General features: G+C 40.5%; 1 protein-coding gene and 1 long non-coding RNA gene across 5 annotated transcripts in view; one reads left to right on the top strand and one right to left on the bottom strand.

Annotated features, from left to right (window-relative positions):
* Positions 1-26,092, bottom strand: part of ehd4 (EH-domain containing 4) — a 35,966-nt gene extending 9,874 nt beyond the window's left edge. The window contains exons 1-5 of the mRNA XM_022211962.2: positions 25,707-26,092; positions 15,643-15,819; positions 11,009-11,106; positions 1,610-1,776; positions 75-208 (exon numbers count right to left, since the gene is read on the bottom strand). Of these exons, the coding sequence (XP_022067654.1) occupies positions 75-208; positions 1,610-1,776; positions 11,009-11,106; positions 15,643-15,819; positions 25,707-25,936 (806 nt within the window). The 5' untranslated portion in view covers positions 25,937-26,092. The remainder of the gene's footprint in view (positions 1-74; positions 209-1,609; positions 1,777-11,008; positions 11,107-15,642; positions 15,820-25,706) is intronic.
* LOC127535110 (uncharacterized) lies at positions 4,955-6,156 on the top strand. 4 transcript variants are annotated; one of them, XR_007943779.1, is made up of 4 exons: positions 4,955-5,070; positions 5,109-5,488; positions 5,603-5,678; positions 5,717-6,156. It is a non-coding gene; the product is annotated as an uncharacterized LOC127535110 (long non-coding RNA). The 4 variants fall into 4 exon arrangements; XR_007943778.1 differs by having other exon boundaries at positions 5,109-5,298; positions 5,527-6,156; XR_007943776.1 differs by lacking the exon at positions 5,603-5,678 and having other exon boundaries at positions 5,679-6,156.
* Positions 26,093-26,574: the final 482 nt, after the last annotated feature.

The raw sequence follows: 26,574 nt of genomic DNA, 5'->3' as shown, positions 1-26,574 counted from the left end.
AGAATAAGCCAATTGATTAATGAACGGATTGATTAATGAGCTAATTAATAGATCAATTAGTAAACGAGCCTCACCTGTTCTCGGTGTTCTGCAGAGGTTTGGCCCAGAAGGAGCCCAGGTAAACTCTCACCACCTCTGGAGTGTTGATCACCTTCCCCAGCGACCACATGAGGGCGCCGTACACCCTCATCAGCTGCTGGGTGTCCACCTGGGAGCACAGGTGAGGAGGGGGAGGAGTTTAGAGTAGACAGGTGAGGAGGGGGAGGAGTTTAGAGTAGACAGGTGAGGAGGGGGAGGAGTTTAGTGCAGACAGGTGAGGAGGGGGAGGAGTTTAGAGTAGACAGGTGAGGAGGGGGAGGAGTTTAGAGTAGACAGGTGAGGAGGGGAGGAGTTTAGAGTAGACAGGTGAGGAGGGGAGGAGTTTAGAGTAGACAGGTTAGGAGGGGAGGAGTTTAGAGCAGACAGGTGAGGAGGGGAAGAGTTTAGAGTAGACAGGTGAGGAGGGGGAGGAGTTTAGAGTAGACAGGTGAGGAGGGGGAAGAGTTTAGAGTAGACAGGTGAGGAGGGGAAGAGTTTAGAGTAGACAGGTGAGGAGGGGGAGGAGTTTAGAGTAGACAGGTGAGGAGGGGGAAGAGTTTAGAGTAGACAGGTGAGGAGGGGAAGAGTTTAGAGTAGACAGGTGAGGAGGGGAGGAGTTTAGAGTAGACAGGTGAGGAGGGGAGGAGTTTAGAGTAGACAGGTGAGGAGGGGAGGAGTTTAGAGTAGACAGGTGAGGAGGGGGAGGAGTTTAGAGCAGACAGGTGAGGAGGGGAGGAGTTTAGAGTAGACAGGTGAGGAGGGGGAGGAGTTTAGAGTAGACAGGTGAGGAGGGGAGGAGTTTAGAGTAGACAGGTGAGGAGGGAAGGAGTTTAGAGTAGACAGGTTAGGAGGGGAGGAGTTTAGAGCAGACAGGTGAGGAGGGGAAGAGTTTAGAGCAGACAGGTGAGGAGGGGGAGGAGTTTAGAGTAGACAGGTGAGGAGGGGGAAGAGTTTAGAGTAGACAGGTGAGGAGGGGAAGAGTTTAGAGTAGACAGGTGAGGAGGGGAGGAGTTTAGAGTAGACAGGTGAGGAGGGGAGGAGTTTAGAGTAGACAGGTGAGGAGGGGAGGAGTTTAGAGTAGACAGGTGAGGAGGGGAGGAGTTTAGAGCAGACAGGTGAGGAGGGGGAGGAGTTTAGAGTAGACAGGTGAGGAGGGGAGGAGTTTAGAGTAGACAGGTTAGGAGGGGAGGAGTTTAGAGCAGACAGGTGAGGAGGGGGAGGAGTTTAGAGCAGACAGGTGAGGAGGGGAGGAGTTTAGAGCAGACAGGTGAGGAGGGGGAGGAGTTTAGAGCAGACAGGTGAGGAGGGGAGGAGTTTAGAGTAGACAGGTGAGGAGGGGAGGAGATTAGAGTAGACAGGTGAGGAGGGGGAGGAGTTTAGAGCAGACAGGTGAGGAGGGGGAGGAGTTTAGAGTAGACAGGTGAGGAGGGGGAGGAGTTTAGAGCAGACAGGTGAGGAGGGGGAGGAGTTTAGAGTAGACAGGTGAGGAGGGGAGGAGTTTGGAGCAGACTGTCCCTGAGCGGTGACTCACCTGGTCAGCCTTGTTCAGGACCACTCTGATCTTGTCGTCCTGACCTTTGAAGGCCTTGATGGCTTCAGAGAACTCGTCTGAAATGTCCAGTTTATGAGCGTCAAACAGCAGAATGATCCGATCCACCCGCTCCCCGAACCAACGCAGAACCTCGGAGAAGTCGTAACCTGGACAGTTAGACAGGTGGACAGTTAGACAGGTGACAGGTGGACAGACTGAGGGTCGTTAGCTGTCATTACTGCTGATGTTTTCTGCAGAACTATGACTCAATAAGAGCATTTTTACTGCAGCTGCAAATTGTTTGAAGTCAAGTTTTATTTCAAACTTTAATTTAACTTTAAATATTTGACAACAGGAATATTTATTTGTTGCTTATTTTTTGCTTCAATTTTCATGTGACACCCAAGACCTCCAGGTCACACAAATGTGTTGCTTTGTGTCTCTTTGAGGTTGTTTTGTGTCTCTTTGTGGTTATTTTGTGTCTCTTTGAGGTCATTTTGTGTCTCTTTGTGGTCGTTTTGTGTCTCTTTGAGGTCGTTTTGTGTCTCTTTGAGGTCGTTTTGTGTCTCTTTGTGGTCGTTTTGTGTCTCTTTGTGGTTGTTTTGTGTCTCTTTGAGGTCGTTTTGTGTCTCTTTGAGGTCGTTTTGTGTCTCTTTGAGGTCGTTTTGTGTCTCTTTGTGGTTGTTTTGTGTCTCTTTGTGGTTGTTTTGTGTCTCTTTGAGGTTGTTTTGTGTCTCTTTGAGGTCGTTTTGTGTCTCTTTGTGGTTGTTTTGTGTCTCTTTGAGGTCGTTTTGTGTCTCTTTGTGGTTGTTTTGTGTCTCTTTGAGGTTGTTTTGTGTCTCTTTGTGGTTGTTTTGTGTCTCTTTGAGGTCGTTTTGTGTCTCTTTGAGGTCGTTTTGTGTCTCTTTGAGGTTGTTTTTTGTCTCTTTGTGGTTGTTTTGTGTCTCTTTGTGGTTGTTTTGTGTCTCTTTGAGGTCGTTTTGTGTCTCTTTGAGGTCGTTTTGTGTCTCTTTGTTGGTTTGTCGTTTACATACAGACTCAGAGCGGCTCAAACACCTCCAGCAGGTGTTTCTTAGCAACACATCAGCACCAAAACATCACATCTTTTGTGTAACGCCGTCCAAACATGAACACAAGAACCTGATTAAAGAAAGTAGTTGCAGTGAGTCTGTCCAGAGCTCATCAGCAGCTTTCATCCACACTCACACAGCTTTAGAAGTGACTTCATAAGTGACTGCATAGACTGACTGTTGGTGCTGAGGGCACCAGCTGCTCTGTGCCTTTAAGTTGTGTGTCTGTGTGTAAAGCGATCTGTGGCAGTCTGGGTGTGGCTCCTCCAGAACTGGGCGACACTGATCTCAGACCTGGAAACACAAAAGCTCTGAACGTTAAAGAGGAAAATTCTGCAGCACAAAGAAAAGCGGTGACAGATTCAGCTCTGCTCACATGATGATCGTCTGTGCTGCACTGTGTGACATTACTGTGTCTGTTGGTGCTCAGCTTGCATTATTGTGTCTTTTTGTCATCGGTTTGTGTGATTGTGTGTTTCTCTGTTGACATTTTCCCTCATTTTGTATCATTTTATTGTTATTTTTGCATTTTTTGTGTCTCTGTCGACGTCTTATGTCTCCTTGTGGTCAATTTGTGTGTATTTGTTGTTATTTTGTATATTCTGCATCTCTTTCTGCTTGTTTGTGTGTTTTTTGTGTCTTTGTGGTCATTTAGTGTATATTTGTGGTTGATTTGTGCAATTCTACATCTCTTTGTGGTCACTTTGTGTCTACTTGTTGCTATTTTGAACATTCTGCATCTTTTTGTGGTGTTGTGAAATCTTGTGTCATTTTGTATCTTTTTTTTCTGGTGATTTTGCATCATTTTATGTCCTTTTCTGATCATTTTGCATCATTTTGTCTCTTTTTCTGGTCATTTTGTGTCCTTATCTTGTGATTTTGCATCTTTTTTTATTACTTTGTGTCTCTTTAAGGTCAGTTTGTGTCTACTTGCTGTTATTTCGTGTCATTTTTTGGTCTCTTTGATGTTTGATTTGATTTTGCAACTCCTTGTGGTCATTTTATATAATTTTATGTCTACTGGTGGTCATTTTGTGTGTATTTGTTGTTGTTTTGTACCATTTTGCATCCCTTTGTGGTCGTTATGAGTCATTTTCACAGACGCCACATGTACAAAGTTTTTAATTGTGATTTAGTAAAACAGGTTAAAAACTTTCAGAAGTTATATTTCTGTACATACATGTGATGTTTTATGGAGTTAAATCAAAGTTGAGGTTTAACTTTAACCCTCTCAGGTGTGTTCAGGTTTAATAATCACTGTTTCCACTCTACTGATGGAGTCTAAGGCAGTAAAACTTTCTCTGTTTGACCATCTCCTCACAGCTGACGTAACCCTGTAAGCTTCTGTTTGCTCAGGTCTGTGAGGTCACCTTTAAACCCACCGTCTACCCTCAACACACACCTGAACACACAGAAACACCTTCAGCAAACACTTCAGCTCTGACCGGCAGCTTCTAGAATCAGCAGAGATTCACCATCTGCTGCAGTTTTAATGAATGAACGTGTGAAATTAGAGGCTGAATCAGCTGAGAAGAACTCAACATCAACACAACATCGCTGCAGGATGACAACCCAGAGTTTGTGGACAAAACACACACAGCTGATGGGAAAAACAAACATCATGAAGGAAAGCAGAGGTTCCTGTAGAATGGTCTGACTGTACCTCATCATCATTCCACAGCATTTTTCCATCTATACAGAGTTATCGTTTTGTGTCTCTTTATTGTTGTTTTTCATCTTTTCACGGCCATATTGTGTCTCTTTTTTGTTTTTCTAAGAACCATTTCTATGTTTTTCTCAGAACCATTTCGTCTCAGAGTGATGCTAAAGGCTAGTCCATGCATTTGTTATTTCTAGTCTAAATTACAGTAATTTCTTATCTTCAGGACGTCCAAACAATCCTCTGAAAATCCTCCAAAAAGCCTCAGAAAGTAAAGAAGTTCAAACATTTATCCCCTCAGATGAATAAAAGACAGTAGAATAACGGTTGGAGGAGGAATTGCTGCAGCTCTTTGGTGTCTGAGCCTCATGAATAAGAGATGATCCTCCAGCAGCTTCAGGTTTCAGCCTCAGGTGTCGCCTCAGGTTGGTCTCTGGAGACTCTGGACGGTAGATAAAGCTCCAGGTTCTTCAGGAGAGTCTGGACGGTAGATAAAGCTCCAGGTTCTTCAGGAGAGTCTGGACGGTAGATAAAGCTCCGGGTTCTTCAGGAGAGTCTGGACGGCAGATAAAGCTCCGGGTTCTTCAGGAGAGTCTGGACGGTAGATAAAGCTCCAGGTTCTTCAGGAGACTCTGGACGGTAGATAAAGCTCCAGGTTCTTCAGGAGAGTCTGGACGGTAGATAAAGCTCCAGGTTCTTCAGGAGAGTCTGGACGGTAGATAAAGCTCCAGGTTCTTCAGGAAAGTCTGGACGGTAGATAAAGCTCCAGGTTCTTCAGGAGACTCTGGACGGTAGATAAAGCTCCAGGTTCTTCAGGAGAGTCTGGACGGTAGATAAAGCTCCAGGTTCTTCAGGAGAGTCTGGACGGTAGATAAAGCTCCGGGTTCTTCAGGAGACTCTGGACGGTAGATAAAGCTCCGGGTTCTTCAGGAGACTCTGGACGGCAGATAAAGCTCCGGGTTCTTCAGGAGAGTCTGGACGGTAGATAAAGCTCCAGGTTCTTCAGGAGAGTCTGGACGGTAGATAAAGCTCCGGGTTCTTCAGGAGAGTCTGGACGGTAGATAAAGCTCCAGGTTCTTCAGGAGAGTCTGGACGGTAGATAAAGCTCCAGGTTCTTCAGGAGACTCTGGACGGTAGATAAAGCTCCAGGTTCTTCAGGAGAGCCTGGACGGTAGATAAAGCTCCAGGTTCTTCAGGAGACTCTGGACGGCAGATAAAGCTCCGGGTTCTTCAGGAGAGTCTGGACGGTAGATAAAGCTCCAGGTTCTTCAGGAGAGTCTGGACGGTAGATAAAGCTCCGGGTTCTTCAGGAGAGTCTGGACGGTAGATAAAGCTCCAGGTTCTTCAGGAGAGTCTGGACGGTAGATAAAGCTCCAGGTTCTTCAGGAGACTCTGGACGGTAGATAAAGCTCCAGGTTCTTCAGGAGAGTCTGGACGGTAGATAAAGCTCCGGGTTCTGCTGCTGCTCCGGCCTCGTTCCATTTTAATGGGAGGAAATTCCTGTGATATGAGCCGGAATTGTTCTCTGCTGGTTCCATTACAGAACCTCTGGTGACTTCACATGTTCCATTTCCGTCAAACAGGGAAATGCCTGCAGAACAACAATACTACTTCCTGTGAGGCTGAAGGTCTATTTGCTGAGCAGAACTACAGGATCAGACGCTCACGGTCCCCTCAGGATAAACCCTGAAACTGGAGCTGAACCCAGAAAATAACCTGAAACTTACATATTCTCTGATTTAGTGTTTTCTTGTTTATCAAGGTTTTTAAGTATTTGAACTTTTGCACAAACAGAATAGTTTTGCTCTAGAGTTTTGCTCTTGGACTTTGAGGTCGACAGTTTTTATTGATTTTGTTGATGTTTTGACTAAACAACAACAGAAATCCACACTAATTGTGCCTCAACAGAACCGTAAAGTGAATCTGAAGCAAACTTTAGAACTGTTGTAAACAATAAATGTGAATTGGTCTTGTTTTAATCCAGCCAGTGGTCATTTTGCATGTTTTTGCAGCTGTTTTGTGTCTCTGTGGTCTTCTGGATGCAGAAAAACTGCGCTGGTCAGTTTTTAAAACGTTTTTTTCTGTAAAGACTCTGCAGCCTGTTAGCAGCTCTGTGAGCAAAAGCTAAAAGTTAAACTCTGTCCCCGTTTTTCCAGGCGGTGGGACGTTTGTCTTTGCGTCGTTCCTCTTTGCGTCGTCTCTTCTAAAGCTCCAGTATTTACTCTTATAGCAGTGAACATGAGCATCAGCTGCAGCATCACGTCAGCTACAGACTCGGTAGTAGGAAGAAAACGCCGCCTCCACCCTCCACTGGCAGCACATCAGTCTGCAGCTCCACCCTGCACATCTGCAGCCAAACATGCAGCTGGAATGACTCCACAGCACACACACACACACACACACACACACACCACTGCTTGCATTGCAAACACACGCGACTCAGCAGCGAGAACATCCAGCCTGCAGAGTTTAGAAAGAACCACTTTACTGTCAGCACATCGAGACGCCGCTACAAACAGCAGCTGCTTCAAACTGTGGTGCAACAACACAAAACACACACAACACACACATTCCTGCTGCAGGCCGACAACTCCCACATTAACCTTTAAATAGAGGCCCGCCTGGTGTCGTAGACAGAACCGTGGAGCAGCCAGGAGGTCATTCAGTTTGTCTGAATGAAATACTCTGGTGCTGTGATGTGACAAACAGAGAAAAATAAAGGAGAGGATTCTGCTTTACACAACAGACCCAGTGGTTGTTTGAGCTCAGAACTCACATGTGTGTGTTTCTATGCTGACATTTTGCACCTTTCCTTCTCTTTATGGTCATTTTGTGCATATTTCCGGTAGTTTTGTGTATTTTTACGGTCATTTTGTGTCCCTTGGTGTTATTTTGTGGTAATGTTCTGTCTTTCTGAGGCTGTTCTGGATCCCGTTGAGGTTGTTTTGTATCTCTGCAGTCACTTAATGTCTTTTTGTACTAGTTTTGTGTCTTTTGGTGGTCATTTTGTGCACCTATGTGGTTGGTTTTTGTTTTTTAGTTACCATTTTGTATCTCTGTTGTGTCTCTTTATGGTTGCTTGTGAATTTCTGCGGCAAATTTGCATATTTTTGTAGTCATTTTGTTTCTCTCAGTGGTGAATCTGTGTCTCTTTGTGGTCATTTGGTGAATTTATTGTGGTAATTTTGTCTCTTTGTGGTCATTTTGCATATTCTATGGTCATGCTGTGTCTGTTTGGTCACTAAATGTCTTTTTGTTATTGTTTTGTGTCCCTTTGTGGTGTTTTTGCATCTCTTTTGATCACTCTGCATCTCTTTGTGGTGTTTTGTGTCTTTGCAGTGGATGAACACTACAGATGTCAGTGTTTTAGCTGATCTAATGATACTTAAGTGAATATTTGTAGCTCACAGAGTTCAGAACAACTTTTCATTTTGGCAACTATTAAACCTTAATACAGATTTCTGTTCTGTTCATTTCGCACCAAGAAGTAAAAAATGTGTTATCGATCCAAACTAAGTAAATAAACAGAAATGAAGCTGAACACACACGTGTGCAGTCGAGCCTCTAAACAAAGCCCAGGCCAACATGTTCACCCAGCAGGTGGTCTGCTTTTAGAAACAGAACAAACTGCTGAATGTGAGCTAACGGGTCGAAGCATTCCTGAGCAGCAGCGCTGATCTCACCGAGCGTCAGCGAGCTGGACGTCAACCAACTGATGTGAGCGTTTGTGTTGAGTCACCGCTGGCCTGAAAACGTCTTCAGGAGGAATTTAACCTCAGCTGAGCCGCTAAATGCTTCCAGATGGAGGGAAAAACCCTCCACTGCTGCTTCCTGTAGCCGAGGCCCTCCTTCTGATCCATACATCTATACATCCATCCATCCATCCATCCATCCATCCATCCATCCATCCATCAAAACAGTTTTTCTGCAGCAGGATTCATATAAACCAAAGATGAGTCGAAGCAAACTGTCAAAGATCTTCAGAAATGGTTTAAAGACAACAAGGTGGAAGTTCTGGAGGAGTCAGAGTCCAGACCTCAGTCCACCTGAGGATCAGAGTCTGGACCTGAAAAGCTAAAAACTAATGTATTGTTGCAGACAAAATGTTTTGACTCTTACTGATAAGGTTGAGATAAAATGCTGGTGTCTGCTGGACTGTATCTGGATGATTGTTAATTTTCTCCACCAGAAATCTGTATTTAAACTGCAGCTGTTATCAGCCTCACAATCCCTTCTGCTCTCTGGTGACTTTAATTTGCCAGATTTGTAACAGCTTGTGCAGAGCAGCAGGTGGATGTTCCTCTCGGTTCCCCTCGGTTCCTCTCAGTTCCCCCCTGAGGCCGTCAGTGTCAGCAGCTCAAAAACACACATTTCAGAACACGGCTGAGCTCACCAAGCAGCAGAAGGCATCTCTAACATTTCCTCCCCACATTGAGAACGTAAGGGGACCCCTGACGGTTCCCTGAGGAACTCCTCCAGGACGTTTATGAGCGCTAACAGGACCGTTTCCCACAGAGTTATGTGAGTGTGAGTGTCTGGCTCCACACCCAGAACCTTCATCAGGAACAGACCTCAGAGTTAAACACCACAGAAAGAAACTCAAACAAGAAGCTCAATCTTACAGATACTAGCAGACAAATTATTCAAGTATTCCTCAAATGTGTGGTTTTTAAAGTTTGTTCCTGCAGTTTTATTTCCACCAACATGATTAACATCAAGTAGATCACAGTAGATGTTTCTAAAAATACTTAATGCCTGTATTTGTTCAACATTCATTAATATCTGAATTAAAACTGTGCTGAACAGTAATTATCACTGGACTACTGTGATACAGAAGTGATGATGAGAAGCACAGTGGTGGCAGCATCATGATGAGAAGCAACTTCTAGAGCCATGGGGAGCAGCTTTTCTCTGATTTCTCAGCATTTTTAAACATTTATTAGACATATTTGGGCAGTGACATTAAATCTAAATTCAATTTTTGGCCTTCACGATGCCAGTATGCCTCCCAGCACCCTGGAATATCAGAATTTACTGAAAATGTCATTACATTTTTACTTAAAAACGCAATATGAGCTAATATTTACATTTTCAACTCGACCAATCATGTAATAAAATTAAGTGACAAACAATTATCTGAGAAAATGTTCAGCATTTTTCAGATTGTTGTTCGTTTTTTTAGCTGATTCCTGATCAAATCAATGAATCCCAATGTCCCGCCCACAGCTCTCTCTGATTGGTTACATGTCATTAGTAACAGCTAATCAGCAGTGAAGGATAAAAGTTCTCTTTAAATTAAACATTAAACAAATTTCAAAAAAGGTTGCTGTTGTTTTTCTCAACTTTGACACCAAGATTTATCTTTTTGCTGCAGTATTTATGAACACGGATTACAGATATTGGTTATCAATCTGTTTGATTACTAATAAACACATAATTTGAGCATTCTCAGTGATTTTTTGATAGTATTTATGTGGTGTATTTATTGTGTTTTTGTGTTTTCAGAATATAAAAATGTCTTTATCTGTTTTTGTCTTGAACATCATGAGTCGTATTTTCACAGAAATGAGGAAGAAGTTCTGACAGAATTTCATTTCTGATGCATCATTACGTCTCTTTTTTCAGGAAATGCTGCATATTTTGTTCTCCACCAGAGTTAGTTTCATGTTTAGTTCCCTTCTGCCAACATTTCACCGCTGATCCCACCAAGCGTTCTGGTGTTTTATTTATAGGAGGAGCAGAAAACTGAGCGTTCGTCTGCAGCTGTTTGTTGTCGAGGAGCAAACCTCCTAAAAACCATTCTGTCAGTTTCTGGTTTCACTTCTGCATTTCCACACAGAGTAGTTTCACATCAGCAGCTGTGATTCATCAGAGGAAACAGACGAAGAGTTTCTCAACGTTGTACCGTCACGAGTTTGTCCTGAAGCCACAGCAGAATGTGAAGCATTCATCAGATGTTTGATAAAAACAGTGAGATGTTTCAGGTGGAGAGAAAAGGTCAGAAGGTCGACTGATGGTTTCATGAAATCTGCACGGATTCTAGGGAATATTTTACCCTGCAAACAATGTTCCTTTCTTTTACCAGAGACTTTAAACTTGATTAAAAAAAAACTCGTCCAAAATCTTTCAAAAATTGTAATTTTACACAAAATTGATGTAATTACGGACACATTTTAAGCATTTTTGGACAGTTTTCAAGTTATTCTGGACAATTCTTGAGTCTGTTTTGGTAATTTTATGGTACTTTGGATAGTTTCAAATAATTTTGGACAATTTTAGATGATATTTTAGACTGAAAGTAAAATCAAACCGACTGGACGAATAAATAAAGTCAGCATGGCTCAGAAACAGAGAACAGAGGAGCAGGTTGTTGGAGATCCATCAGCATGGAGGAACGGACTCAGAATGGACTAAAATTATCCAAAACACCACAGAAGCTGTTCTTTTGAACCAATACTGTTGTCTTGATCTAGCTTTCCATCTGATCTCTGAGTTCTCTCCTCCTTCATGATGTTCTGGTTCCAGAGCTGCAGGACTTTAAAATGAACCACGGTGGCTTTAAACGTTCCTGCTGGAGTTCAGACGGTTAAAGTTCTCCGGCTTCGTACAATACGAGGAAGTGAAAGAATCTCAAGGACCGTTATGCAACAACAGCTGCTGCCTTCTCACCTCTGCTGATCCGCTGCTTCTCTCCAGACAGGATTCCAGGAGTGTCGATGATGCTGATGCTCTGAAGGACCTGGTTGGGCATCTGGGAGCAGATGAACCTGAGGAGACAACAAGAATCTGTGTTAGACTTTGTAGAATGATATCAGAACCAGCAGGAACCCTGTCTCTAGATGATTCTGGTTTCTTCTTCCATCATCTCTGATAGTTCTGACCAACCATCCATCAACACCAAAGTTTACCCAGAATTCACCTCTGTAAAGTTTTCTCTGGTGGATCATCAGAAGCAGAAACACATCCAGGGAACCAGTGACTGTTTGTAGGACTCCAAACTGCTGACACTAGGATACATCCCATAATACTGATGATCACACTGGGTTATAGAGAAAATAAATGGAAATCAGATTCAGTGACACCTGGATGGATTCAAACTGATCTGGGGTCAGTTTCTACCAGAACTCAGATGTTTCTCCTCCTACATGTCCTGGTTCTATCTGCTGGACTGATGGAGTTCTGAGGCTCAGAAATGATGGAAAAGTAAATTAAAAAGTGATAAACGTGGACCCAGAAACAGGAACTGGACAGTCTTCAAGAATCTCAGATGAATTTAAAATATTTTTTAACAACTTTGGAGTTGTTTGACCATTTTGGACGGCTTTGAAGTCATTTTAGACCTTTTTTGAGTAATTCTGGACATTTTTCAGTTGTGGACTATTTTATTTATGATTTTGAACAAACTATGAGTCATTTCAGATCATTTTTGAGTCATTTTCTTCAAATTTCACTCACCCTTTCAACAGGTTTTCAGTCATTTTGGACAGTTTTCAAGAATTTCAGATAAATTAAAAGAAATTTTGTTCTATTTTTGAGTCATTTTGGTCAAATGTCAGTCATTCTGGACAAACGTGAGAGCATTTTAAACAGTTTTTAAGTCATTTTAGACATTTTTTAAGTAATTCTGGACATTTTTCAGATGTGGACTATTATATTCATAATTCTGAACAAACTATGAGTCATTTTTTTCAAATTTCACTCATTTTGAACCAGTTTTCAGTCATTTTGGACAGTTTTCAAGGATTTCAGATAAATTTAGAGAAATTTTGTTCTATTTTTGAGTCATTTTGGTCAGAGTTCAGTCATTCTGGACAAACGTGAGAGCATTTTAAACCGTTTTTAAGTCATTTTAGACATTTTTTGACTTGTGGGCAATTTTCTTAATAATTCTAAACAAACTATGAGTCATTCCAGAACATTTTTGAGTCATTTTGGTCAAATTTCACTCACTGTGAACAGGTTTTCAGTCATTTTTGACAAACTGAACTTCAAGAACATGGAAATATTCACAGTATGAAGGCAGAACTCTGATCATTAATAAAGCTACTGGACATGAAGAACCAGATGATTGTAGTCATTCTCACCCTTTTGGTGGAGATTTTGTGTCTTTCTGTGATGTTTTAGGGTCATTTTTGAACAGTTTTCAGTCATTTTAGACCATGTTTGAGTGATTCTGGACAATCTTTCACGTGTGGACTATTTTATTTATGATTTTGAACAAACTATGAGTCATTTCAGATCATTTTTGAGTCATTTTCTTCAAATTTCACTCACCCTTTCAACAGGTTTTCAGTCATTTTGGACAGTTTTCAAGAATTTCAGATAAATTAAAAGAAATTTTGTTCTATTTTTGAGTCATTTTGGTCAGATTTCAGTCATTCTGGACAAACATGAGAGCATTTTAAACAGTTTTTAAGTCATTTTAGACATTTTTTGAGTAATTCTTGACATTTTTCAGATGTGGACTATTATATTTATGATTTTGAACAAACTATGAGTCATTTCAGATCATTTTTGAGTCATTTTCTTCAAATTTCACTCACCCTTTCAACAGGTTTTCAGTCATTTTGGACAGTTTTCAAGAATTTCAGATAAATTAAAAGAAATTTTGTTCTATTTTTGAGTCATTTTGGTCAGATTTCAGTCATTCTGGACAAACATGAGAGCATTTTAAACAGTTTTTAAGTCATTTTAGACATTTTTTGAGTAATTCTTGACATTTTTCAGATGTGGACTATTATATTTATGATTTTGAACAAACTATGAGTCATTTCAGATCATTTTTGAGTCATTTTGTTCACTCATTCTGAAGGGGTTTTCAGTCATTTTAGACAAACTGACCTTCACAGTCTAAACTCTATCTGTGAGGCCTCCAGTCATCTGAGGGTACATTAATCTGACAGCGGCTATAAATCGCTTCTCTGTGTCGGCTGCAGGTTGGCAGTGGGAAAAAACAAAGCGACCGAGCTGACACGTGGTGACGCACACACACTTCCCCTGGAAACAATAAGTTATTGTGGTTCCTGAGCTGCTCCTCCTGAACCGCTGGACCGTCCTCCCACTTCCTCGCTGCCGCTCTGAGGAATATTTCTGGACGGAGGAAACATGTTTGTGCCGCCGTGGTTTGGGCTAAATTTAACCGTGATGGGTCTGACAGCGAGCAGAGAGTGTTTACGCAGAGGTCACTTCCCTCGGTGGAAATGTTTGGAAGAAAACTGACAGCGGGAGGAGGAGGTCAGCGATCAGACCGGCGGTGTTCAGACGTCCTCATGGTGGACCGAAGCCTGACTGCTGCTGGAGCTTCAGAGCAGAGAGGTTCTGGTCCATGGTTTTACTGATCTGAGGCTTTTCATGCTCAGTCTGAAGCTGAAACAGACCGGCAAGTGGTTGAAACTGGAGAAATAGTAGCTAAAGTCACAGATAAATTATTGAATAAACCGTAAAATTAATTAACAAATGGATAAATAGCAAAATAGCTTTAAGAGGTAGTTTAAATAAAGGGTGTCAGATGGAACTTTAAATGCATAAACAGCTGAAATAAACTGTGGAAATATTAGATTAACTGTAGAATTATTGGTTGAAATATTAGATAAAACAAATAATGGATGACTAGTTGAAATAGTTGATGGTTAAAAATTGCTAAAAGCAAAGAAAAAATGGTTTGAATTACAGATACGGTTATTTTGTTGAAAGTAAATAATAGCTAAACTGGATGTAAATGAGAAAAACAAGAAAAAACACAAAAACGGGATTCAAAATAATAGAAAACAACAAAAACAAAACACAAAACGACAGAAACGGAACAAAAAAAGGCCAGAAAATGACAAAATTGACACTCGTTTATACCGTTTTGTGTCTTTTTGTGGTCATTTTTTGTTTAGTTTTTGTTCTTTTGTCTCTCATTTGAACATTTGTTTTTTTTTTAATTGTCTCATTTCTGTTATTTTCCGATTCATTGTCATTTTGTGTCTCTCTGGGTCATTTTTAATCACATTTTTTGCTGTGTTATCTCTAATTGGTGTGATTTTGTTCCTTGTGTGGTCCGTTTTTTCTCCAGTTTGTCATTATGAGATGTGTCCTGGTCTACTGTGGGTGAAGTCGTCTCTCTTCTTTGGGTGTTTCGCTCTTTTTAGTCTCTTCTGGGTTCACTTTGTCTTCTTGGGTGTGTGAATCTAGAATCACTCATCGGCTCAGCAGAACCCAGAACCCTGGAGTGGTTCTGGAGGGATCGGGTTTAAGGCTGGAGGTCTGTCCGGACCGGGTGGAGCTCCTTAATGTCGTATCGGATCAGAGTTTTTATTTATCCAGACGCCTGCTCTGCTGCTGCTGCGTTAATAAACCAGAAAAATCTGAGCTTAGACCCTCTGAAGTCAGGAGGTTCTCAGGGTTCTGGTTCCACAAGCTGCTGATGAAGGATCCATTTAGACTAATGATCAGAGATGGAACTGATTCATGACCAATTTTTATTCTATTCAGTCTCATTTTAGTGACTTTAATGTTGGTTTAACTCCAGCGGGATTGAGTTTTGTGATGTTTTCAGACCTGATTCCACGTTTTAATGGAATACTATTATTAAAGTTAGGAGGCATTCAGTCTAAAAATGTGATTGTTTTGAAGAGCAGCACAGTGTTGGTTCCTGATTAACCTCTGAACCCTGAAAGGTTCCTGTTTTCTTTAAAAAAAAACACCTGAACTCTGTCTTTATCAGCCAGAAACTTTAAAACAGAAAGAATGGACAGGTTTTCTACTTTCTCACAGTCCTTCTGTTGGGGAACTGAAACCTAATCTGAGCTTAAAATCCTGATGTTTTATTAAACGAAACAAAAAAACAACACAATGAGAGAAAAAACAACAGACACCAGACACAAAATGACAAACTGGAGACAAAACTGTCCAAAAAAGGCACAAAATGATGAAAATCAGGCATAAACAACCAAAATAAATAATAAACAACCCAAAGAGCCACAAAACAGCTAAAACAAGACAAACAAATAACACAAATGAGAGTCAAAAGAACAAAAACTAAAAAAAAATGTCTACAAAGAGACACATGATGGTGTAAATGAGACAAAAAACAACAAAAGGAAACAAAAGCGTCCTGAAAAGACAGAAAATGACAAAAAATGAAAAATAAAATGACCGAATCTACGACAAAGTTGGTTCTGATTCTGATGTCTTTTGTGTTTATTCTTTAGACGTCAGAATCGATTCTCAGATCCAGGTTTAGATTTTTTAGATTTCTGGAGGTTTTCAGACTTTGATGTTTTCCAGAAAAGACTCTAAGTGTGCCGTCGTGTGTTTACCTGTTGAGGAAGGAGTTCCCGAAGGCGTTGAGTTTCCTGAATGGCTTCTTGGGGTCGACCACCAGAGCGTTGCCGGGGACAACGCCCTCGTTCTCTCCGTACATCACGGCGATGAAGCCGTCGGTGGTCGGCTCCGGACCGATCCGCATGCCGGGGAAGTCCTCTTCCAGCAGGTACCTGGAAAACCAACAGAGAGATTAGTCAATACCAACTGATCAATGAATATCAATAACCCATCATCAATAACCCATCATCAATAACCTGATCTCATCCTGCTACAGAGTTCAGATTAAGACTTGTAGAATCCCTCTGAGGATACTGAACCAGAACTATCAACTTTTAAATCAATCAACAACTATTCTGATAATCGATCGATCAGTTTGATTGATTATTTCAAATAAAAACTGTAATAATTTTGGGATTTCAGCTCCTTAAATGTGAATATTTTCTGGTTTATGACATTAGACTGAAGATCTTTGATCTAAATGAGACGTTTGAGGAAACTGATCCACATTTTGACCATTTTAGACCAAATATCTGATCGATTCATCCAGAAAATAATCAACAGTAAAGATAAAAATAATTCTGATAAAAACCACCAACACAGACTCAAGAACAGAAAAATCTGGACTCTTATGGTTGCGGCTGCAGCAGAAACGTCTACAGCTTCATGTTTTTACCACCATGCTGGTGTTTTCTGTGTCCACAGACGACTGCAGACTTTACATCAAACAGTGTTTTATACATGAGGGTTAAACGTACAGAAACACTCGTCATGGAGGCACAGATACCTTCATGAACCAGACTTTAGTTTCTGCTCATGAAGCTGCTCTGAGATTTAAAAAAACAAAAATACTAAAACTATCCAACATGAAACCACCAAACTCAACAGCATCTGCAGCTGTTCACTCCAAAAAACTGAAAATTACATCTCAGTGTCCATCTGAGATGAGATTTAAAGGATTTAACGGTAACTTTAAAGAGAATTCAGTGATATCTGTGAATAAATTAAAGCTCAGAGTCCTTAAAGGATCACTTCAACCAAATGAACCAATGAACCAATGACCAAATGAACCAATAAACAAATGAACCAATGAACTAATGACCAATGAACCAATGCACCAATGAACCAATGAACTAATGACCAATGAACTAATGACCAATGAACCAATGCACCAATGAACCAATGACCAATGAACCAATGCACCAATGAACCAATGAACTAATGACCAATGAACCAATGACCAATGAACCAATGCACCAATGAACCAATGACCAATGAACCAATGCACCAATGAACCAATGAACCAATGAACCAATGAACTAATGACCAATGAACTAATGACCAAATGAACCAATGAACTAATGACCAATGAACTAATGACCAAATGAACCAATGAACTAATGACCAATGAACTAATGACCAATGAACCAATGCACCAATGAACCAATGAACTAATGACCAATGAACCAATGGCCAATGAACCAATGAACCAATGACCAATGAACGAATGACCAAATGAACCAATGAACCAATGACCAATGAACTAATGACCAAATGAACCAATGAACCAATGAACTAATGACCAATGAACTAATGACCAAATGAACCAATGAACTAATGACCAATGAACTAATGACCAAATGAACCAATGAACTAATGACCAATGAACCAATGGCCAATGAACCAATGAACCAATGACCAATGAACTAATGACCAAATGAACCAATGAACTAATGACCAGTGACCAAATGAACCAATGAACTAATGACCAATTAACCAATGAACCAATGAACAAATGAACTAATGACCAATGAACCAATGAACCAATGACCAAATGAACCAATGAACCAATGAACCAATGAACAAATGAACTAATGACCAATGAACCAATGAACCAATGACCAAATGAACCAATGAACTAATGACCAATGAACCAATGAACCAATGACCAATGAACCAATGACCAATGAACTAATGACCAAATGAACCAATGAACCAATGACCAATGAACTAATGACCAAATGAACCAATGAACTAATGACCAATGAACTAATGACCAAATGAACCAATGAACTAATGACCAATGAACTAATGACCAAATGAACCAATGAACTAATGACCAATGAACCAATGCACCAATGAACCAATGAACTAATGACCAATGAACCAATGGCCAATGAACCAATGAACCAATGACCAATGAACTAATGACCAAATGAACCAATGAACTAATGACCAGTGACCAAATGAACCAATGAACTAATGACCAATGAACCAATGAACCAATGAACAAATGAACTAATGACCAATGAACCAATGAACCAATGACCAAATGAACCAATGAACCAATGAACCAATGAACAAATGAACTAATGACCAATGAACCAATGAACCAATGACCAAATGAACCAATGAACTAATGAACCAATGAACTAATGAACCAATGAACCAATGACCCAATGAACAAATGAACCAATGAACGGACACCATCAGGTCTGATCTGAACACATGGAACCAGGACTACGGTTCTACTTTCTCACCAGTTTAAATAAACTTTCCTCTCCATCTGTCAGAGAACGCTGCATCTTTAAAATTGTTTCCGTCCTTTCATCTCCTCTCACGCTTTCAGAGGAAAGTGAGAACGGAAGGAAGAGAAGGAAGATGGCCGCTGAGAGTCTGTCCTCTCACTTCCTGTTTCAGGACTTCAAAGAAGAGATGACGATGGAAAACCACTGAAATCTTAGAAACCTGAGCTTTAAACGGAGAACCAGCTGATCCACCAGCTGATTCTCACCTGTCCACCTGCAGACAGGTGAGCTTCACACATCATCTGTGTTTAAAGCTCCATGTCCTGATTCAGAAACCTGAATCTTCCCGCTGTGAAAGGAGAAGCAGGTCTCTGCTGCAGGTAAACACCTGTACAGGTGAAGCTTCAGCTGACAGAAATACAAACATCATCTGACAAAGAGTCTGTCGCTTCCATTCCAGTCAGTAACACGAGTCCAGACAGAACACCTCAAACAACAATAACTCTTCTGCTTTCATTTCATTTAATCGACTGATGTTTGAATGGAGTCTGGTTGGTTTGACTCATATCAGCTGCTCTGATTTATGATCAGGAAATAAATCAATATTTATCTTTAGTGTTCAGCTGTATGCAAACTGACCTTAAATTAATAGATTTTTGAATGGAGTCTGGTGTGAAATGAATAAATAATAAACATTGTGCAAAAAGTAGAATATTAATAAAAAAGCTTCAACACGAGTTACTGCTGTCCCTCCAGAGACCACACTGTGGCCTGTTTGTGGCCCTCGAACCGCCTGTTGGACCACCGCAGGTTTCACTTCACAGAAGGAGAAGAAAATATGTTGAGTCTGCAGTTTACTGGCAGCAAGTTCCCATGATTCATAGCATTCCTGAGGGCGGGGCTTAGCGGGCGACACACCCCTCTGACACACACACACACACACACGTCGATTTGCAGCCAAACCTTCGACTGTTTGGAGCCAACATGTGCAAACGACAGATAACAACCAGAGAACCTAAAACTGTTTTACCTCAGAGTGAATACTGACTCGAGATGATTCTGTTTCTTCTTCCATCGTCTAGAATAGTTCTGACCACCTACCAACATGCTGATATGAGCCTTAAAGTTTACCCAGAATGCACTTTTTTACAAGTTTCCCCAAGTTTTAGATAGAATTTATCTAAATCTTTTTGAAAAATGACTGAAAACTTGCTTCAAATGACATAAAAGTTGTCCAAAGTCAGACTTTTCTTTTTTAAAAAAGCTTGAAATGCCTCTAATGAAGTCCAGCATTAATGCCATTAAACTGTTTTTAAAATTACTTGAAATTTGTTTAATAAGTCAAAAACTGTCCATAAGTCCTAAGAAACATCTTCATAATGACACAATAATTATCCCAAATGTGTCTGAAATTAGTCCAAATTTACCCAGAATGCACTTTTCAAAGTTTTCTCTGGTGAATTATCAGAAAACAGAAAGTTCTTTTGTCTGATGAGACTAAAATAGACAGAATGTCCCCACTGTGAAGCACGGTGGTGGCAGCATCATGACATGAAGCATGGTGGTAAAGAGTGGTTTAGGATCATTTTTAGTCACTCAGGATAAATTATTAGTCATCTTGATAAATGCTGGAGTCATGTTGGACTCTTCAAATTGTCATTTTTGAAAGATTTTGAGGCATTCTGGATCAGTTTCAGGTTTATTGCACAGTTTATTTTTCATTTTAAGCGACCAGCATTATTTATAGTTTGGTAGTAAATGGTTTTTACTTCCTGGTTCTGTGTCTGAGCTCCACCAATCACAGCTGGACTCTGGTTCTGACTGACAGGTTGTAGCCTCCAGGTGTGAGTCAGTCTGCAGGTCACAGCTCGTCTGCTGTCAGAGAACCAACGCTAAAACTCTCCAAGGTTCAAACACAAACTAGAGTCAGACTGCAGACGGAACCGGAGCAGGAATGAGGAGATCCAGGTCCAAACAGAACCACAGACAGAACCACAGACAGAACCACAAACAGGAACAACAACTCTTTCCACACTACTACTTCCCTATAATCAGCTGAATAAACACCAAACTCTGATTTCTAAAATGAACTTTGGTTTTAACTCTAATCTCTTTATCCTGAAACCAACTGATGGATGAGGTTCCACCTTAACTATTAACTGTTCATAAAGACGTTTCACCCAAACCTTTAACTGTTTATAAAGACGTTCCACCCAAACCTTTAACTGTTTATAAAGACGTTCCACCCAAACCTTTAGCTGTTTATAAAGACGTTCCACCCAAACCTTTAGCTGTTTATAAAGACGTTCCACCCAAACCTTTAGCTGTTTATAAAGACGTTCCACCCAAACCTTTAGCTGTTTATAAAGACGTTCCACCCAAACCTTTAGCTGTTTATAAAGACGTTCCACCCAAACCTTTAACTGTTTATAAAGACGTTCCACCCAAACCTTTAACTGTTTATAAAGACGTTCCACCCAAACCTTTAACTGTTTATAAAGACGTTCCACCCAAACCTTTAGCTGTTTATAAAGACGTTCCACCCAAACCTTTAGCTGTTTATAAAGACGTTCCACCCAAACCTTTAACTGTTTATAAAGACGTTCCACCCAAACCTTTAGCTGTTTATAAAGACGTTCCACCCAAACCTTTAACTGTTTATAAAGACGTTCCACCCAAACCTTTAACTGTTTATAAAGACGTTCCACCCAAACCTTTAGCTGTTTATAAAGACGTTCCACCCAAACCTTTACCTGTTTATAAAGACGTTCCACCCAAACCTTTAGCTGTTTATAAAGACGTTCCACCCAAACCTTTAACTGTTTATAAAGACGTTCCACCCAAACCTTTAACTGTTTATAAAGACGTTCCACCCAAACCTTTAGCTGTTTATAAAGACGTTCCACCCAAACCTTTAGCTGTTTATAAAGACGTTCCACCCAAACCTTTAGCTGTTTATAAAGACGTTCCACCCAAACCTTTAGCTGTTTATAAAGACGTTCCACCCAAACCTTTAACTGTTTATAAAGACGTTCCACCCAAACCTTTAGCTGTTTATAAAGACGTTCCACCCAAACCTTTAACTGTTTATAAAGACGTTCCACCCAAACCTTTAGCTGTTTATAAAGACGTTCCACCCAAACCTTTAGCTGTTTATAAAGACGTTCCACCCAAACCTTTAGCTGTTTATAAAGACGTTCCACCCAAACCTTTAACTGTTTATAAAGACGTTCCACCCAAACCTTTAACTGTTTATAAAGACGTTCCACCCAAACCTTTAACTGTTTATAAAGACGTTCCACCCAAACCTTTAACTGTTTATAAAGACGTTCCACCCAAACCTTTAACTGTTTATAAAGACGTTCCACCCAAACCTTTAACTGTTTATAAAGACGTTCCACCCAAACCTTTAACTGTTTATAAAGACGTTCCACCCAAACCTTTAACTGTTTATAAAGACGTTCCACCCAAACCTTTAACTGTTTATAAAGACGTTCCACCCAAACCTTTAGCTGTTTATAAAGACGTTCCACCCAAACCTTTAACTGTTTATAAAGACGTTCCACCCAAACCTTTAGCTGTTTATAAAGACGTTCCACCCAAACCTTTAACTGTTTATAAAGACGTTCCACCCAAACCTTTAACTGTTTATAAAGACGTTCCACCCAGACCTTTAACTGTTTATAAAGACGTTCCACCCAGACCTTTAACTGTTCATAAAGACGTTCTACCCAAACCTTTAGCTGTTCATAAAGACGTTCTACCCAGACCTTTAACTGTTTATAAAGACGTTCCACCCAAACCTTTAGCTGTTTATAAAGACGTTCCACCCAAACCTTTAACTGTTTATAAAGACGTTCCACCTTAACCTTTAACTGTTTATAAAGACGTTCTACCCAAACCTTTAACTGTTTATAAAGACGTTCTACCCAAACCTTTAGCTGTTTATAAAGACGTTCCACCCAAACCTTTAACTGTTTATAAAGACGTTCCACCCAAACCTTTAACTGTTTATAAAGACGTTCCACCCAAACCTTTAACTGTTTATAAAGACGTTCCACCCAAACCTTTAACTGTTTATAAAGACGTTCCACCCAAACCTTTAACTGTTTATAAAGACGTTCTACCCAAACCTTTAACTGTTTATAAAGACGTTCTACCCAAACCTTTAACTGTTTATAAAGACGTTCCACCCAAACCTTTAACTGTTTATAAAGACGTTCTACCCAAACCTTTAGCTGTTTATAAAGAGGAACTCGTCGTACCAGACTCCATTCTAAAATTGCCTCATTTAAAGCCGGCCTGGTATTTGGTAACTAGAAGGTGTGTTTCCACAGCAGGAAGCTGAGGAGGAACTCAGGTCCTCCAGTGTTTACTCTGCAGAAACCCGGAGGTCCAGGAGCTTCTGGGGAGGAGTTTATAGCAGACTGGTAGCTCTGTCTACAATCAGCAGCCACGCTTTAGAATAAATCTGTGCAGGACTTTGGTTCTGCTGTAGAAACACTAAAACTCTGCAGAAGTTGGTGGACTTTTCAGAAGTTTAGGATCCTTCTGAAGCAGCTTTAATTCAGTCTTCATGTCAGAAATTCACTGATTTTTGACTGAAGTTTGGTCTGAATCCACATGAGCTGCTCTGATTTGGATTTAGAGAATAAATGAATCCTCTGAAAAACAAAACACACCAGTGAGTTTGAAATATATGTTCTATTTATTTTAATAAAATCACCAAATTAATGCTATTTATCAGCCAGAAGCTGCAAAAGTGGGAAAAAAAGTGTCACATTTTAGTCGCTGTGCACGGACTTTAAGGCCTTTTTTACTATTTCTGTTACATATTGGGAGAAATTTGAAATAATTTTTGGGACCGTTTGAGTCATTTTGGACAAATTTTGACTGATGTCAGCCAGGTTTCACGTCATTCTGGACATAATCTAAGTCATTTTGGGAACACTCTGCTTTCAAATTGGACAAATTTTGAGTCAGTTGTTTCCAGCTGTTGTTGGAATTCTTATTTCTGCCCTTTAAAGGACAAATGAAGCCTCTTTAACTGAGCTGATCCTCATGTTTTCATGACTGTGCCTCCTCTTGTTCACCACCCTCCATCAGACGACGCTCTAAAAGCTTCAACCACAGAGCTGCTGGTTGGTTTTATGAGGTCAGAATTGCCCCGAGGCGTTTGGTCGACACGCGAGAATCTGCTTCACTAAATATTTGTTTGAACAAAATAGCTTTAAATCAGCTGAACTTCCTGTGAAATCTGGCCCACATGTCATCATCTGGAGCCTGCTCAGACCTCAGATCAGCTCTCAGTCCCATCAGATGACTTGGGGTGATGTCACAGGCGTGTCACGGTGATGTAATCAGGAAGCAGTGAGCAGATCTGTCATTAAACGATGTAAACGCTGACGGATTCTGTCTGCAGCTCTGAATGAACTGCAGCCAGGAGACAGGAAAGAACCTCCATCATATTAGAGTGACTCATCAGTTTTCAGCAGCTCTGATTGGTTGATTTCTAAGTGGCTCCGCCTCTAATGAAGTCCAGCATTAATGAGGGCTTTTATTCCCTCAGGATGAAGGCAGCGTCTCTCCTCAGATTTTAATATATAAAGATTGTTGCTTTTTTAGCTGTTTTAACATAATCTATAAATTCTGGTTATTTATGTTAAAATTTATCTTTAAGTCTTTTTATCTTTTAATGCTTTTATGCAGTTTTTCTTTCTTTTTAATGCACTATTTAAGTCAGACCTGAGATGTGCTGATAGATAAACCTCCTTTACAGGCTGAAATCAGGAAACAAAAGTCTGTTTTATTGATATTCCTAAAGCATCAACAGTCCTCCGATGTCTTTATGTTTTCTTCAGGGTTTGATTAGTAAATAACAGCTCAGGATGGATGCAGAGAAAATTAAATATTTAGAAAATGTGCTTTTGTTTCCTCCAATAAAAACACAAAAGAAGCAAAAGACTGACGATGAAAACTGCAGAAAATGAGCAAACTGGTGCAGAAAAATCCACCAGTTTTCAAACAAAATCTCCACCCACTGATAGATGGAAGAGAAAAACGAGAATAAATGAAATATTGAATAATTAAGCAGCTTACATCAGATTATTTTATTATTTGAAATGCTGCAGCAGCTCTCAGTGGAAGATCCAGACGATAAATTGCTTTATTTATTGAATTATTTTAGTCACTGATCATTTAATGCGTTCTTAATCAGCTGTCAAACTAATTTAGGGTTTTATATTTAAAGTAATTATCGGAATAATTCAATTTATTAACAATGAAACTCTGGTTTTCTTTTCTATTTGCAGATTTACTCTCCCTACATGTTCATTTTCTTGTTGTTTTTGTTCATATATTTAATTCTCCTGCTGCAGTTCAGGAACCTGTTGATCTTTAATCAACAGTCATAGCATAAATTCACTTTTAAAACCGAATTTTTTTTTTTTTTCCACATTTTGGTAAATTTCCTGCAGGATCTGATTGACTGTGAACACTTTTCTGCAGCTTCAGCTTCCCTTTTCTTCATCTTTTCTTCATTGGAAATCACTCAGACTGACGCACAGCTTATTTTTAGAAGTTTGTTCCGACTTGGCCAGTTTCAGGACACCTTTAGCCGTGTCAATTTGACCCTGAATCAGGTTTTAAATCTCCTAAAAAGCTATTTCAATGGAGTTTTCTAATTCCTATGTCACCTTTTTTTTTAATTGATTTCTTTGCTGGTGCCGAATTGTTTTGTCCGGATACAGAAAGGAAAAATGAGTGAGTAAATCTTCACATCTGATTCAACAACACAAACACAGGAGACTTTGTGGAGCCACAGAATAAAGTCACAGCACAAACGTAGATCTGTTCCACAACCCAGAGGAAAGAATCACTCACAACTACAACTCCCATGAGCCTCAGCAGCTGTGCCTGAAGGGCTGCTGGTTCAAATCCATCCAGGAACACCCATAAACTGAATTAACTGTTTCACAACACCGCTCAGCAAAGTACAGTCATGTAAATCCCCTGAAATAAACTCAAACCAAATTCAACTGAAAAATGCCCCCTTTAAGATATTTCTGATTTTAAACTTCACTCATTGTAAATACAGATTTTAGAGCTTTAATGCATGAACTTCAGGAAACGTTCTCCACTTCGGCAGAAATCTGAGCCACTGAGCTGTTTGCTGTTTCAATGACACTTGATGTTTTTGGCATTGCTTCCATTACCGCGCTTCGCCAGAGTTCGACATTCGCGGTGCTGCGACTGAACATGAACTTGCATTTTATCTCAAACACTAAAGGGCTTCTGTGGATTTTATTTGAGCCGAATTCAACACAAGACTCGACACTTTAGTTTGACACATTGCATTAATATGTACCACTTATCTGAATTCGCGTGAAAGCAAGAGAAGGTTAAATGTCGGTGTTTTACAATGAGGTCTGGCATGAGGTTCCACTAGAGGTGATTTCCTACCTATTAAAGGTGTTTTTAACCTCTTGCCTCCCTATCTACAGTTGGTTTTAGTCCCTCAGGTGTCGGTTTACCTGATGAAGGTCGTTTTCCCGGTGGAGTACTGTCCGACCAGCAGCACCATGGGTTTGCTCTGGAAGTCAGCCGCCTCCAGGGCCGGGGAGTGGAAGTCGTGGAAGAGGTAGGTGTCCTCCAGCGGCAGCAGCTTCTTGGTGTAGAGGGTCTGCAGCCCTTCGGTCACCGTCTGGTACATCTCTCCCTCTTTGTTGCGGCCGCCCTGCTCCTGTTTGGCCCAGCTGAACATGCTTCTTCCCTCCGACTCTGACGCTCCAACTTCCCTGTTCGTGGTCCGTGCGTGTGTCCCGGAGCACAGTGCGTCCTGAGTGCGCGGCCCCGGCTGCTGCTGGAGCTGTGGCCGCCGCTGGGCTCTACCTGCCGGCACCGCCCTGCGGAGTGACGCTGCAGCAGGATGCAGGATGAAGTCAGCCTGGAAACACCCAGAGGTCAACCAGGAAAGCCAAACAGAGCGCAGATTATTCCTCATCAGCAGCCAAATGTGTGGAAATAAAAGTCTGAAAACAAACAAGACAAAAATAGATCAATAATCAATCAATAATCAATCATTAGAGAGCGGATAAGGTTTCTAGTTTCAGCTGATTTTCCTTCCAGCGACTCTGATTCCTCAGTTTAAATTGTAAATGCTCTAATTCATGTTTTTGTTATTTAATTTTTAACCCTCCCGTTTTCTTCATTTACGGGCACCAGAAATATTGTTTCCTTGTCTGAAAAAATGGCAAGGAATAATATCTAAATATACATATAATAATAATAATAATAATAATAATAAGAAGAAGAAGAAGAAGAAGCACAAAACAAACTATTTCTAGGTGGATGGCAAGGAAATAATCAAATAAAATGAGTATAACATGTAAACTGTGAACT

This window comes from Acanthochromis polyacanthus, chromosome 1 (assembly GCF_021347895.1).
Source record: "Acanthochromis polyacanthus isolate Apoly-LR-REF ecotype Palm Island chromosome 1, KAUST_Apoly_ChrSc, whole genome shotgun sequence".
NCBI lineage: Eukaryota > Metazoa > Chordata > Actinopteri > Pomacentridae > Acanthochromis > Acanthochromis polyacanthus.
The sequence above is the reverse complement of the archived record's forward strand: the minus strand, read 5'-3'. Positions and strand labels throughout refer to the sequence as shown.